This window comes from Orcinus orca, chromosome 12 (assembly GCF_937001465.1).
Source record: "Orcinus orca chromosome 12, mOrcOrc1.1, whole genome shotgun sequence".
NCBI classification, from domain to species: Eukaryota; Metazoa; Chordata; class Mammalia; order Artiodactyla; family Delphinidae; genus Orcinus; species Orcinus orca.
The window spans coordinates 1,255,289-1,270,742 of record NC_064570.1 but is presented as its reverse complement, the minus strand read 5'-3'; the positions used below and the strand labels follow the sequence as shown (position 1 = coordinate 1,270,742).

Genomic DNA, 15,454 nt, shown 5'->3' with positions numbered 1-15,454 from the left:
TAAGATATATGTTGTTTTGCACCTTTTAGTTTATCCGTGGCATAAACAACCTGCCCGTGAGTCACAATTAAAGGAGCAGAGATCCTTTGGGTCCCAGGTTGAGCAGGTGTGCGATGTGTGAGCTGATGGGCCATCCCCACGGGGCTTTGTCCGCGTGACTTGCCAACACCCAGCGCGTGATTGGCCTGCACAAGTTCACTGTGCCATTTGCCATTTTGAAACCAACTTGAAAATTTTTTGCCAAATTTCTATTTCTAAGTTATTTTTAAAAATCATTATATCAAATGGCAAAGCCACGCAGCCTTAGGCCCTCCTTCCAGGAAAGTCAGAACACGGGGGCCCTCACTGGAGGGAACAGGGCCGGGTGGGGAGGCAGCCAGGCTGCCGGGGGCCCCTGACCACCCGTGTGTCTTCCAGGCTCTCGGAACCTGACCCCAGCCACACGCTGGAGGAGAGAGTGGTCCACTGGTATTTCAAACTGCTGGATAAAAACTCCAGTGGGGACATCGGCAAAAAGGAAATCAAACCCTTCAAGAGATTCCTTCGGAAGAAGTCCAAACCCAAAAAATGCGTGAAGAAGTTTGTTGAATACTGTGATGTGAATAACGACAAGTCCATTTCCCTGCAAGAGTTGATGGGCTGCCTGGGCGTGACCAGAGAAGAAGGTGAAACTAACACGAGGAAACGGCACAGTAAGAGCCTTTCTCATTATTTTGCTCCCACACGTGTCCACTCTCGACGGCGTCTGTTGAGTCTTAAGATGTAGAGACTGTCCTTGCAGTCTGAGGGTGGAGGGAAGTCTGATGTGTCACATGACTGTAGGTCACCGTCCGTGGAAGCACTCACAGACCGTCGTAAGCGGTCAAGGGGAAGCCGGGTGGGAAAGGTGGGAGCTGAGTGGTGTCTGGAGACAAGTCTCACTGTTCCGTCCGGGGGGTGCGGGGTAGGGGGTGCCCTTCTCCAGGGGCGCCTTCTGATGCTGAACAGCAAACTGGGCACCCTTGGGAGTAACTCGGGAGCTCCACGCATGAGCCCGACCAAACATTCAGCCCGGTTTATTAGCAGTTCAGTAATTCCTGTTTCCAAACCAGTTATTTCGATGGTTGAAACACTGTTTCAGCTGCGTTACCAGATGTGTGTATCTCTTCCTTGAACCCAAACGCTGTCAGCAGCCCAGGGGCCATGTGCGGACTTGATGGTTTGCAGAGACCTCTGCCATCTGCTAATTTATGATTCTGTTATTCTGTTACCAAACTTGCAGCATATTTGAAACATGAAGCAAGTTTGAGAGTAGGTTCCGGAGCATCGGTAGATGGTGGTCTTTACACGTCCTCGTAGTTGCAGCTCAGCTGGGACGCGGAAGTCCTGGCCGCTGACCTCGACTGTGGGCTTCGGGAAAGGACTGCATCTGTCTTATCAGTTTCTGTGTCCCGAGCACCCGTCATAACAGTCATTCCGCATGATTCAGCCGAACTTGGTTCCAGGCTAGATCCCTGTAATTGTGAAAGGACTCTTGCTCATTTTCCTGTGAGAAGTTACTCCTGGAAGAGTTGAGTTTTATTTTGAAGACCTCTGTATGGGGTCTCGGAAGCTAAGTGCACTTCATGTTGCCCCGAACATGTCCAGACTGCAAACAGTGGTAAAAATACGCGGCCGCCCACTTTGCTGACCTTGTGGGGTGAGGATGACATTTCCTGGCAGGATGTGGGTCCCTGCTGCCCTCTGATGGGGGTCAGACTCAGAAGGCTCTCGTCGTGGAAACATTGTGTGCAGCATTCGCCACGCTGCTGTGTGTCTGCAGGCGGGGTGTGGGGGGCCGAGCTGGCGGGTCAGGGGGTGACCGGCCCCCATCACCATCCTGCCTCACGGTCCCCGTGGCTCCTTCTTTTCTCCCAGCCAGGCCGGGGATGGGGGTGAGGCTGCCCTCATTCTCACTTGCAGATGAGAAACCCAAGAGCGCCGTGTGGCTTCCAAGCCCTACAGCCCCCAAGGCGTGCGGCGGGTCCACCCTGAACAGCGGCCCAAGCGCACGGGTCCGCCCGCAGGAAAGCGGCACCTGCTGGGCTGCAGCTTCTGTCGGGGTTTCCTCAACCCCGCGCAGCCCTGCCCTGCAGCCCCCGGGGGGGCCTTGGACGTTTCCAGTCCAGGCAGTCGCCCCCACCCTTACTCTCCTTTGTTGGGGCTTAGGGTCGCTGTCTGCCGCTGTCTGACACTGCCTGTGATTCTTGGACCTGGACAGACGTTCTCACTCACCCTATGCTTTTTTTTTCGATTTTGGTCCCCCATAGGGTCCCAAGAGACAAGTGACCTATTGCAGTTTTAGGCAGAATTCCTGGCAGCCCGGCGTCTCGGAGGCCCAGGGGATCACCATGGGAACCAGCGGGGAGCCGGTGGCCGGCTAGCTGGAGGCCGGGGGACTGTAGCTCCCCCGGGCCTGGGGCTCTGATGATTGCTGGGGAGGGGGATGAACGCTGACCCAGTGACTCGTTTCAGCCGTTGCCAGGTTGGCTTGGGGCCGCGGTGGCCCTTCCTCCGTTCCAGAACCCAGCCTTGAACTTGTGAAGGAGTCCAGTTTTGTGGTTTCAATGAGCAAATTAAGTGCAGGCTCAACCGTGTGTAGAATCTGCTCTTTTTATCTTTAATCATCACCCCTTTCTGAAGCGCCCAGGCCAGTCCATTGTTTGCAAGGATCCCCTCTTGGTGAGCACCCAGACCCCTGAGCCTCGTCCGCGTGCCTAAGGGACGTCCCTCGCCAGGGGCACGGTCCTTTCTGCGTGTTTACTAAATACGAAGGAAGTCAGCAAATGGAGGTGCTTGGCAGGGAGAGTGGGTGGGGGTGGGGTGGGGGGTGGCAGGGAGAGCGGGCGGGGGTGGGGTGGGGGGGGTGGAGGCCCAGTGCATGGCGGCTTTGCCAGGAGCATAATTGGCCTCAGAGCAGCGGCGAGCGTGAGGCATTTTGAGACGGAACGGGATCCCTCCAGTAGTTTCAAGATGAATTCTGAGCAGTGGGGAAATTACTCTCCTGGATACCACCGCCTGACCCAGCCCTTTGTCCTACAGAGAAGGCCGCGCTCTCCACCCGCCCCCACTCTTCGTGGCTCAGTCCACAGTGTGGATGGGTCATTTCCAGAAGCGTTAACCATGAGTGAGTGTGTTGTTTAAACACCAGCACTTGGTGTGAATTGGTACCACGTAGCCTGTGTTGAGCCCACGGGTTCCGGGGCGTCAGGAACCACTGCGCTCGTGGGTGAGTCCTGAGCTTCTGCAGAAGGTACAGATTGTGCTGAGAAGGGTGTGCAAATCCCAGCCCTCGGTCAGGTACAGGACTTCTGACTTTGTGGCTAATGAAGTGCTTAGCTCTCTTAGTCATTTATTCGCTCAACACAAACGCCGAGGATCTGCCATGAATGACGGGGCGGAGGTGGGAGCTGAGTCTCAGAAGCTCCGCAGTTTGTAGGGAAGATAGAAAAGCCCTAGAACGGCCCGCGCGTAAGGTGTGGGTGTGAGTAGGCTGCTGCCCGGGCCCTGAAGAGGCAGCTCCCAGCTCGAGGACTCGGGAAAGCGTCACTGGGCCAAAAGGATGGACGGGACGGCCCAGCCCCTGTGCCAAGCACTGGAACACTGGTGCCTCCCCTGGAGCATCTCCGAGGCAAAGCCTCAACACCGCCCAGTCAGAGCCCGAGGCATGAGGGGTAACTGCGTGACACCCGAGGACAGCCTCGTCGGAGAGCCCAGGGACCGTGAGAAGGGGCTCCTGGTCAGGCGTCTGCCAGCCAAGGGTGCCCTCGCGGGAGAAACGGGATCGGAAGCTGGTCTTCCTGGAAACTCTGAAGGTCGGTCGGTCTTGCTCTGCTCTGGGGACACCATGGCAGCTCTCACCCCACACGCTGAGGCCTCAGGAAGCTGATGTGAATCCAGCACCTTCAGGGTCACGATCCTGGACACCTACCCTGTTGTAAACAAAACTGTCTCAAAACCCCAGCTCCCTGTCAGCACAAGCGTTGGACCTCTGAGTTGGCTCCAGGGCCTTAGCCGATCACACGCCCTGTTGTTTTTTAATCTGGTTAGATAATGGAAAACTTGAGGTGTGGCCAGTCCAACAGATCAGGAGCCAGTGCTGTGGAGAAGATGGTGCCCACAGAGGAAGTGCACTCCCCCGGCCCCAGCTGCTCTCGGGCTGCAGGATGCTGCCCTCTGCCCCTGGGTGGGGGGCGGAGCGGGGGCGCCTCCACACCTCTCCTCGGGGCCGGGGCTGCGTTCTCACAGAGGACAGAATGCACAAGGGGAACAGAGAACAGGTTCGCGGGCAGAGTGGATGCGCAGAAGGGGTGCAGGCCACGTCATCTTGCCGAGAGGGGTCCAGGGTCTCCACACAGCCCTACAAGGGGACACGGAGAGGGTGGGTGTGTAACCCTGCTATCAGGGGAGCGAATAACAGAGCGTAACACCTTGGTGTCATCATCATTTAGTAGAAATGTTTACATGACTGCAGAATCTTGGGTTATCAGTCATCTTCTTTACGTGCCTCTGACTAAACCGACGTGTCTGGATTTTGTTGTCTCGCTAGTAACCGGGAAGATAGCGCGGGTAACCCCCTCTCTTCCCCCGGAGAAGCTGCATTTGGTAAAAGTGGCAATTTGGTCAAAAATGAGCATTGGGGATTTAGACACATTATTAGCTGATCTTGCAACCCTTTTTTTTTTATCTTGCAGAATTTCTCTAAGAGTTTTTCAACTTTATTATCATTTATTTTTTACTACCCTGTGTAATTTGAAATAGTGAAAAGTCAGAAAAACCTAAGTATTCAGGAAGGGGTTAGTTGGGACAGTCTAAATATCCAATTGGCTGCCAGTTTCTTTTGTTTTCTTTATTTTTGCTCACTAGTTAACAATACATTTTTTATTCTAAAAAATATGAGAAATTAAGTAAAGAACATAAATAACACATGACCTTTTATTCTGAGACAAAATCAGACCAGATCTATAGCTTTCCAGAAAATATTTCTATGCACATAGACATACGTGTTCATGTACTATGATTTTCACTACAAAATGGTGTCATAATGTACATACTTCATTAATCACACTTGTTTTAAGCAAGTACACAAGATTTTGCATTTAAAGTTTTGCAACTAAGACATGTTATTGGGAGCTTGATCTCAATTTTCACCATTACAAAAAATGCAAAAATGGAAAAAACCCTGAAAACTATTGAGAACTGATAGAGCCTAGAAAAAAAAAATTTCTGAAGAATTCAGAAAAAAAGTTCACAAAAGATGATACCATGCCCTCATGATTCTCCAAAATGACCATTGTGCAGAAAATCAGCAATTAGGAAATATTCACTTTTGACCAAATTATGTTTTTCAGCCAGACTGCCATGCCAGCTACATTCTCTCAGACATATTGCCTTACAGCCAAATTGCCGTTTGCCGTGCCACCTGGAAACAATCACTATCATTCGATACCGAGGAAGCCACCCTTCCTGCCATGCACACACACCCATCGCTGAGCTCTGTGGTAGGAGCTGGGAAATACATACTCATTTTCTCACCGAGAAGTATTTTTATTGATGTGGCATGGCTTCGTATTTATTTTGATGATGTACATTCTGTTTCATTCAAATTAACTAACAGTTTATTATTTTTCTGCCCTTCACGTATTTTAAATGGAACTTTTCCCTACTCCTTCTTGAGTGGAATATTCCATCCAGTGTCATTAATGAAATTTATACTCTTTTCATCTACGTAGCAAAGTTCTAAACACCAAAAAACGTTAACTTTTCTTGCTGTAACCTAACTTTAATGTGTAGCTACCTCCAGTGACCAGTAGTCTGATGTTTGCCATAAAAGAAACCAAGAAAAATCTGGGAATTGCTGCTAGTGCAATTGGTTTAGATTAGATTCAAAGTATCAGTTTAAAATTCTTTAAATTTGAACCCATGGCGCGAAAGCCTACTTTCTCTGTAAAGTAGTCATTTCAGGCAAAGCAAAGCGGAGAGTGACAACAGAAATTATCCCGATCCCTGGATCATTCAAACTACAATGGAAAGAGATAGTCCATTTAGCTACCATTTATTTAATATTTTTGCAATTTACTTAATATGTTTGTGTTTCAAATTTTCGTGCTCTATTTCTGTTTGCTTGAATATAGCAAGAGAAGAAGTTTGAACACAGAATAATTTTGCGCTTTATTTTTTTAATTGAACGGATAGACGTCAACAGTTAAGGCATTTGGGATGAGGGATGCTGCCCTCCGTCTACTGATTCATTCAAAAGATATTTACAGGTGCTCCCTGCTCTAAACATTGGCAAAACCACAGTAAATAAAACAGACAAGAGTTCACGTCTTTCTAGAGCGTACATTTTAGTGTGGATGCAAGAAATGAGATAAATAAGAAAAATCCACTGTGTGATGGGTGATGCTAGCTCAGGTGGTGTGGGGGGAGGGGAGGGGCAGGGCTGAATTTCAGGTGGAGATTTGGGGCGGGAAAAGTGCCTCCACAGGTGATGTCCCAGGTCCCAGTCTTTAAGGAGGCACAGACGGAACCAAGGAGGATTTGGGAACAGTTATTTTGATCCAAACAAGTTAAATGATTCTCGTGATTTAACCATAAAACCAAAAGATTTCAAAGACCCGGTGCTGGTTCCTAGACTTCCAGCTGCCTGGGTCCTCTCTCCCTGGGAGAGTTTGAAAACTCGGGGAAGGAGGTCTCCACGGCTAGTGGACACGCCTTTGGAGTTTTCGGTAAAATGGAACCGTCTTCTAAAGTTGGGCCAGAGCATTTGTATTGCTGGGAACTGTTTACATCGTGACTTTTATGATCCACTATTTATAATCTATGCTCAGCGTATGTGCAGATGCATGTTTTCTCATGTAAACAAGTCTGCCAGTGGACGACGCTTTCCTACAGTGATATGGGTTTCTTCCTGAAACATTCTATTTAACCTTTTACTAAATAAAGAATATTTGGTTTTTAATCTTTCTTTTTTTTTTTTCCCTGTTAGCCCCTAGAGGTAATGCTGAAAGCACTTCTAATAGGCAGGTGAGTATGTCTACATTGTAGCCTTAATCATTTACTGTTTTAATTATAGGCAATAAAAGTTGAGGTTCTGTCAATTTGTAAAGTGAGGTTCCTTCCAAGAAAAGAAGCAACTTATCATGTCTACACCCCTGTGAGGCCCCAAATAGCCATGCAAGATTCTGTCAGAAATTACCAACTTGCTGAAACATCAGCATCAACATTTTGCCCTAATTATTATTTTCTTGCTACTTGAAATTTCAATTATTTTATTATTTTTAGAAAAATTTCTGAGTCCCCTTATTTTTGGAAATATTTACTTTTAAATAGCTCTGCAGGATGTGGATTTGTAATGTATTCCTTACGCTTGGTTAAGGAGATTGCAGGAACGGGGAGTCTTCTTTTTGCATCTAGGGGTCCGAGTGAGACAAGTGGCAGCTCCAGAAGGGCTTTTTCACTTCCTGCCGTGTGTGCTCATAAACATACTTCTATGCTTCTGAATCTGTATTTCTGCCTGAGCAATTAAAGGAGATAATTGTGGTGTCTCTCCGCAGTATCCCAGGCCACAAGCTCTCCAAAGTCTAGCATATTTTCCAGAAGATGAACACGAGCGATTCATTTCTCCCTCTCTCAAAGCCAGGGCTACATCCTCCTTTCTTTTTTTTCTTTTTTTTTTTTTTTTTGCGGTACGCGGGCCTCTCACTGCTGTGGCCTCTCCCGTTGTGGGGCACAGGCTCCAGACGCACAGGCTCAGCGGCCATGGCTCACGGGCCCAGCCGCTCCGCGGCATGTGGGATCTTCCTGGACCGGGGCACGAACCTGTGTCCCCTGCATCGGCAGGCGAACTCCCAACCACTGCACCACCAGGGAAGCCCCTACATCCTCCTTTCTTAAGAGCACTGTCAATTTGTTATGTATTTTGTCTTCACCTGCTTGATTCCAGGTCTCTGGTCCCTAAGGCAGGCCCCTGTATTTGTGGTGGGCTTGAAGTGGAGACCTTCCACGCGCACCTTGGATGCAATTTAAAACCATTTCATTAGCAAAGATGTGTGATACGGTCGGTCTTCTTTGTTTAGCAAGTGTTTATGGTTTCAGCTTTTAAAATCCCACTGCAAATCACTTGTGCTCTAGAACAGGGCTGGTCTGAAAGCAATGACCTGGGCTGAGCTCCGAAGACTTCCAAACGGTTGTTTTCCTAAGATAACGCCAATGATGGCCACATGGGTGCTGCCTCAGCCTGAAATAAACTCTGTTCCAAACACGAGACTCACTCAGCTTTTTCCCAGAAAAGGAATCCAGAGCGGTTTCCCCAGCTCTTTTGATGGTGTTTATCACTGCAATCTGTGATCCTGGGATGATGTCCTGCAGTGGCCGGCACATGATAAAGTGATTGAAGACCATACAGATTTCTTTGAAGAAACAGAGTCCCAACCACCAAAATCTTTCACTATATGAATAACCAAACCCAAGAACTATGAAATGAAGGGCAGCAAGTAGGATGCATGAAGCTTATATTTAATCGAAAAGTGAGCTGTCTTTCTTGGTATCTTCTCCAGGTTCCATCACAGCTCAGCAGTGATCAGAGCAGTGCTACCAGCCACTGCTGACGTAGCTTAAAGCGTTAGTGCCACCCCTCCTCCAGCAAACCTGACCAGCTTTAGTTGCTGGTAAAATACATTGATGGCTTATCTTGATCCTCAGCTAATTAAAACAAAACTTCTTATTCACTTAATGCAGGAGATATAGTCCCTCTTCTCGTCCCCTGTTCATATATTTATCTGGGGAATAAAAGCCAACACAGAAGCCTCCTGAACGTTCAAGTGTAATTATTTTAAATAGACCAACTTGTACTGGTCGGAATGGGTCTACGTGGAGAAATAAACCTGGAAGATTGTACTTTGCTTCTCTTTTTCACTCTATATTATTTTTAATTGGCACAGTGCAGAATTCCAGTAATTTAGTAAACAAAACTTTTCAAGTTGTATTTCTTAGAGAGGTCAAATAGTGAATGGAAAGGATGAAAAGAAAACTGTTAAAAAAACACATGCCTTTATCAAATTTGAAGCATAAATTAGTATTAAAAGTATTTTTATATGATCAATCCATGGTGATTGGAGATTCTGCACAATGTTTAATATATTGAACACACTTACAATCCTTGAAATAAATGCATTCTCAACTGATATATTTTTCCTGATATTTCTGAGCATTGAGTGGGAGGAAAGTGCTAGAAGTTGAGAAGTGTCCACAATGTTTTTATTATTTTTTAAAATTCTTACACCCCAAATAAAGCACTCTTCCTTTCACATCTATTTAAAAATATTGCTTTTTTTCCCTTGTTGTTACCAGCTGGGTTTATTTTATTCCTAAAAGGCAAGTCTTCGTCTTCAGAGATGAGTGACGCAAATGTCTAAATATATCTCTTTTCTGTCTTTTTTTCAGCCAAGGAAGCAAGGATAAACGACTGACACATCCATGGCGGGTCCTAGACACGTGGCCGACTCCCTCACCAAAAAGCAATTAAAAAACCCAAAACAAACACATAGTATATTGCACTTTGTACTTTAACTGTAAATTCACTTTGTAGAAATGAGATATTTAAACAGATGGCTTTAATCTGTGAAAACGGAAAGGCTGGCTTCGGAAAAGTAATCACATACAATGTATGTGTCCTTCTTTGACCTTCAAAATCTGTAGTTGGTGGAGATGTATTTTGAGTGGATTTAAGCTTAATTTCTTCCTTCCACGCATGTTAACCTGGCAGCAGCCTTGGCCTAAGGTGCTCTGGCTCCAGGCCTGTATCTCCTCACCAGGGCCGTTACTAACAGCCTCGCCAGGGTGGCGTCGTTGGAAATCGACTGCCCTGGCAGCGTCGCTGAGTCCATGTTGGAAGCTTCATGGCGCCGTGGAAGTTTGTAACCAACGGCTGTCTTCGTCATGCAGTTAATGAGTGCACGGGTCTTCTTGTTTCTTGGGATCTCGTGTTAGCTTGTTGGTTTTCCTTCCAGAGTTCTCGCTCACGCAATGAGTTACCCAACCACTGAAGCCCTCTTTACAGGTAGTGCCCTGGTAGAAAAGAACGTTTTTCAAACCCTTTTGGATGTGCCTGCTTTTTCCATTGCAAGCTTCTGTTTGAGTTCTGCCTTGGGCTCAGAGCATTCATGCAGCAAATGCTAGAGAATTCTTTCTGCCTTTCTGAGGCAGCGTGAAGGGGTCCAGCGTTCAGAAAAGTAAATTTCGTCATGACCTGACCAAGCCGGCTAAACACGCTTGTCAGCCTGCTTTTTCTCTTACACCTGGCCCCTACCCACCCGACCGTGGCCCACCCAGGGGCCCCCCGGAAGGTAAAACTGTCCCCTGAACAAATTATGAAGAGTCCCCTTAAAGAAGGCGCAGCCAGGCGAAGCAGTGCCTGGGTCTTGACCTCGGCAGCCGGAGACAAAGGCCTGTGGGTCCCCCACCTTCCCTTCTTTCCTGGAGGCCTCAAGGGTTTGCCGATGGGAAATTCATCCAAATGGGACTCGAGAGGGGCACGTGAGGAGCTGAATGCCCCCCTGTGAGCAGCAGAGCGGGCCCTCGGGGCAGCCGGCTCCCCGTCTCAGAGCTGGACCCCGGCTTCTGCAAAGGTGCCCGTGGGCTCCATGAAGCATTTAGGGGACAGGCCCGGAGCTGGGGTGACACGCTGTGACGCTGTCTCGGCTCTAGCTTTTGGTTTGGGAAAAAAGTCTTCACGGCCCCAGACCCCCCAACACATGTCAAACGATCTTGAATTTGCATGAAGACGTTTCAAGAGGCGTCTCATTTAAACCGTGCGAAAGTCAAAACGGAAACTTTGGAAACACAAACCCAGCTCCAGTGTGTATCACCATTGTTTAAGAAACAGTTAGGATCCTAAATTTATTGGATGATCTTTTATATTTCTGAACTTTGAATTTAATCCTTTTTCTTAGATTCAAATAAAATATGCTATCAAAACCGTACTTGGCCTCTGGCTTCATTCTGAGGGTGTTTACCATTGGGAAGCAAGGCAGGGGCCCTGGGCTGGAGTGAAAGGAACCCTGGTTCTGCCCCTCTGGCCATGGGACTTGGGACAAGTTACTTAGCCTTTGGGGGCTTCAGTCTTCTGCTCTATCAACAGGGACGACAGTGGCATGCACCCCTGGGTGAAGGTTACGTGTATCCATGTATGTAAAGGGTGAGGGCCTGGCACAGAGGGTGCAAGTGTTTGCCCTCGTGATGGGAAGCAGCCGTCTACTCACTAGGTACCAAAGGCTGGGAGGACTTCCCGTCCTGCCGGAAGCTGTGTGGACCAAGGAAGAGACAGAACAGGTTCTCCTTGTCGTTAAAGCTGATGCGGTTCACAAGTCACACCGCCAGAGACCCCGTCAGGCCACGTCGCTTGGTCCCCAGCCCCAGTCTCCAGACCCAGCGTCCGCCCTTGGTTAGACTCTCATTATATCTCCCCTGGACCATTGCAGCAGCTGCTGCTTCTCTCAGTTTTGTTGAGATGTAATTGACATACGCCACTGTGTCAGGGTAAGGTGCACGGCATGACGCTTTGACTTCCATATACTGTGAAATGGTTGTCACAGTAAGTTTAGATAACACCCAGCACTTCACATAGATACAAAAAAAAAGTTTTTTTTCCTGGTGATGAGAACTTTTAGGGTCTACTTCCTTAGTAGTTTTCAAATACACCAAACAGCAGCATTAACTATGGTCGGTCATGGTGTGGTCACAGCAGCAGCTTCTTAGCTGGCCTTGTTTCCTCCAGGACTCTCTATTCCTTCCTGGTAAATCTCCCTGTGCCCCACACTATTTTTTTCTCTACTCAGAAAAGTGTGATCTTTGTAAAACCTTAGCATTTCAATTGTGCAGTCAAGATGTTGCTGGAAAGGAATTAAGAGGGAGCGCTCCCGACGGGGCGGAGGTTGGACTGCTTCTGGAGCAGACGGGAGAGGGCACGGAGCCCGTGGAGGCAGCGGCCGGCGCGCCGGGGCCGGAGCAGGTGGCTCTTACGGCGAAGTGTTAAGATTTCAAAGCCGAAACAGAAATTGTTTCCCTTACGTTCCTGGTGTAGCTGTTTTCAGGGATAGTTGCCTCCCCACAAACCTCCCCTTGCCTCCTTCTCATGTTTAAAAATGCTCTCCTGCATCCTTGTCAGAAATCTCCAAGTGGGACATTATTTAGAAGTGCACTGACCAACTCGTAAATCATGCCCGTGAACGTCACATCCAGAATTTTTTTAAGTTGTCGAGATGAAAGGTGTCAATTTTTGTAATCAACGTTTGAAATGACCGACATAATCATAAACTGCCAAGTGGACACCGAATCATGTAAACAACAGAGCTACTGCAGAGAGAGTAAGAATGTAGACAGCGCTCAGCTCAGCGGTCTGTGGTGATGGTGATGGTGGTAGTTGAAATGGCGGTAATCATGACGATGACAATGATGACGATGCTGATGGTGGTGGTAGTGGTGATGGGGATGATGATGGTGATGATGATGATGGTCGTGATGGTGGTGATGGTGATGGTTGTGGTGATGATGATGGTGATAATGATGGTGACGGTGGTGATGATGGTGATGATGGTGATGATGGTGATAATGATGGTGATGGTGGTGATGGTGGTGATGGTGGTGGTGGTGGTGATGATGGTGATGATGGTGATGATAATGATGATGATGGTGATGGTGGTGGTGATGGTGGTGATGATTTTCTCCCTAATACCATATACTACTACATGGGCCAAAATTTGTAAAGGTTTTTGACTAATTAGATATTTAGACACTTTTGATATTTCTTCATTCTAAAAAGCTTCATTCTTCATTTGCTATACAGCGATGAACAAGCCGCCCCAAAGCTCCATGGCCTAAAACCACCCTTGTTTGTTCTTGTCACCCTGTGTGTGTTGGCTGGGTTGTCTGGGCTTGGCTGGACGTGTCCCCATGCCTCACACCTGGCCCTGGACGAGTGGGCCTTTGGGGCGTATCTCTGTCGTCGTGGCCAAAGCACAGGGTGAGGCGCCCCACTGCATGAGCGCATTTCAAGCTTCAGCTCGTAACCTGTCTGCTCACGTCTGTGGACCATCACGGGGCTCCGAGCAGGTCGTGGGCAGGGAGGCACACACCGCCCACCCGGAGGCCCGGGTAACTCGTGGACGTAGACGCTGTTGAGTGTTGGAGATTGTGCCCAGCGGCAGTCAAGCACATCCTGAACCTGGGGCAGCAAAGCTCCACGCGTGGTGGTGCAGATGGAAGGAAGGGGTGCACATCGGCACGCCGCCTCAGACGGAGAGGAAGCAGGGGTCGTGCGGGGAAGCGGAGGGAACTGGGCCGCCCACCCATAGAAAGAGGTTTCCAGCCCTCCCTCTCAGGACTGTGCAACCAGCATAGGTCATGCATGCAGCCCGCTGTATAGACAGGCACTCCACAGTGGCATTGTGGAGTCACACGTGTGTCAGAACAGCTCTGTATCACGTGGTTCTGAATCTTTCTCTTCAAAGAGTCAAAGGGCGGGAAAGCTTGAATCCCAAACCCTGAAGCCTGCAGCTCAGGATGAAGCCTGCAGGCCTTTCCGTAAAGGAGGAGACGCTACACATGGTAGGGATGGAAGTTTATTCAGACTCCTCTATCGTGGGGAATTGACTTCAGTTATGAGAAATAGAAAATAGGAAGCCACGTCACGGTGGCAAAAGAGCCATTTTGCTCACTCAGGAAGCAGACAGACAGGAATCAGTCAGCTCAGGGTGGAGGCAGCCAGCATCCCGGGCCTTGGCCTCCCAGGCCCCTTGGGTTTGTTCTGCCGTCTTTAGAGCGAGGCCTTGTCCCGGGCACTGGCTGGAGGGGCAAGTGTCTTCATCAGGGACCGGACGTGGTGGAGGGCCTCGGGCCAAGACGAGGCCAGCGGCACGTGGCACATGTTATGTTTTGTCCTGAGCCGCATTTAGCAGGTGTCTGCTGAATTTCCTTGGCCACCGACATCTCTTCTTTGCACCTCCAGCTTCAGAGCTTTAACTGTGCACTTGCTGCCCAGGACGGGGTGAGACAGAGGGCTGGCCGCCCAAGAAGCAGGAGGGGGCATTGCCATGAGACACGCCCACCCTCTGACACTTAACAGTGCATTCAGGACACGTGGCGTTTACTCCGTCTTCCACATTTTATGTGAAATAAATGTCTTCTTTCTGCCTAGTTTCCCTGGGCATCTGAACGCTTGCTCTTTTCTGATAGAGCTGGCCAGTTAACTCAATCCATGTGTGTTTCATAGCGGAAAGGTTTCATACACCTTGTTATTAATATTTTACCTTTAGAACAAACATTTGGTTTCTTTCGGTTAAAGCTGAAATTATGCTCAGTCAATAGATGGCTTCTTTGTTAATAAAAGATGGATTTTTATACTCCTGACCAGCCTGCCTGCATGGTGCGTTTCCAGTCTTCTATGGCTGCTGTAGTTCAGAGGAGAGGTGCCTTTTTATCGCTTCCTAAGATCTTGTAAGTGTGCCCGGGGGAACCACTTTGAATGTTTCAGTTTAAATTTACATATTCATGATGCTCTGAGTATTAGAACAGAGAAGCTAAGTTTTATTACTCAGACTATGTCAAACTCTTTGCTTTTTCATCCAAGAAAATGGTCTTTCTAATTTGGTAAGCAATTTTATTAACTGAGCCCTGTTATAATAAAATAAACATATTTCTAGAAGTAAGATAAAGTAAATAACTTAAATGTGTTTTGAAATAAGTTTAGGATGTTGGTTTGGTTGGTGGTCCTAAGAGGTTTCTGCAGACAACTTCTAGACTTTCTGACACTGACTCTATACTCTCTGAACCTTAAATTCAAGTCCTCCCCTGGCTTGGGAGAGAGGAATAAAATAAACGCAGAACCTATCAATTCTGATGTTCAAACCTGTAACAAAAGGCTGCTCTTTCTGGTGGTTGTGCAGCACTTACCATTTCCCAGTTTGCAACAAACCAGAAACACTGCACCCTGGTCATAGAATCCTCCCTAAATGTGCACTTGTATGTTGTCAGGTCCCTGAAGCAGAGCCTCTGACTCAGACATTTCTATTCCCCACAGCATGTAATCACATGAAAGGCTCAATAACTACTTTTTGGATGGATGAAAATGGTCCCATTATGCCATGAACATTTAAAATAATAAACAGATTTTATAGTAAGATTCTGTCTTCCATTTTATCCCTTCTGTCTAGCTTTAGGTACTGTTACTTTTTACTTTTCCTAATATATTTGCCTGGAAGATACGAGTATCCAAAGAAATCTTGAGAAATGAGTTATATCCTGTCATTCGTTACTTCTATCAAGACAGAGAAAGGAAAGAGAAAGGAAAATAGTAGCAGAAGGTAGTTGGCAACTGTGGTGGTGAAGCTTTTCGGAGATCGGCGGACCCCCAGCACAGCGAGAAGTGCTTGTTGCTGTA

General features: G+C 48.0%; 1 protein-coding gene across 5 annotated transcripts in view; it reads left to right on the top strand.

The window, feature by feature from the left end:
* Positions 1 to 11,000, top strand: part of SMOC2 (SPARC related modular calcium binding 2) — a 155,441-nt gene extending 144,441 nt beyond the window's left edge. For 4 of the 5 annotated variants that reach the window (XM_033403971.2, XM_033403970.2, XM_004278851.3 and 1 more), the window contains 3 exons: positions 418 to 692; positions 7,007 to 7,044; positions 9,463 to 11,000. In XM_033403971.2, coding sequence (XP_033259862.1) covers positions 418 to 692; positions 7,007 to 7,044; positions 9,463 to 9,480 — 331 coding nt within the window. In that variant the 3' untranslated portion in view covers positions 9,481 to 11,000. The remainder of the gene's footprint in view (positions 1 to 417; positions 693 to 7,006; positions 7,045 to 9,462) is intronic. The other variant, XM_049695215.1, reaches the window with a different exon arrangement.
* Positions 11,001 to 15,454: the final 4,454 nt, after the last annotated feature.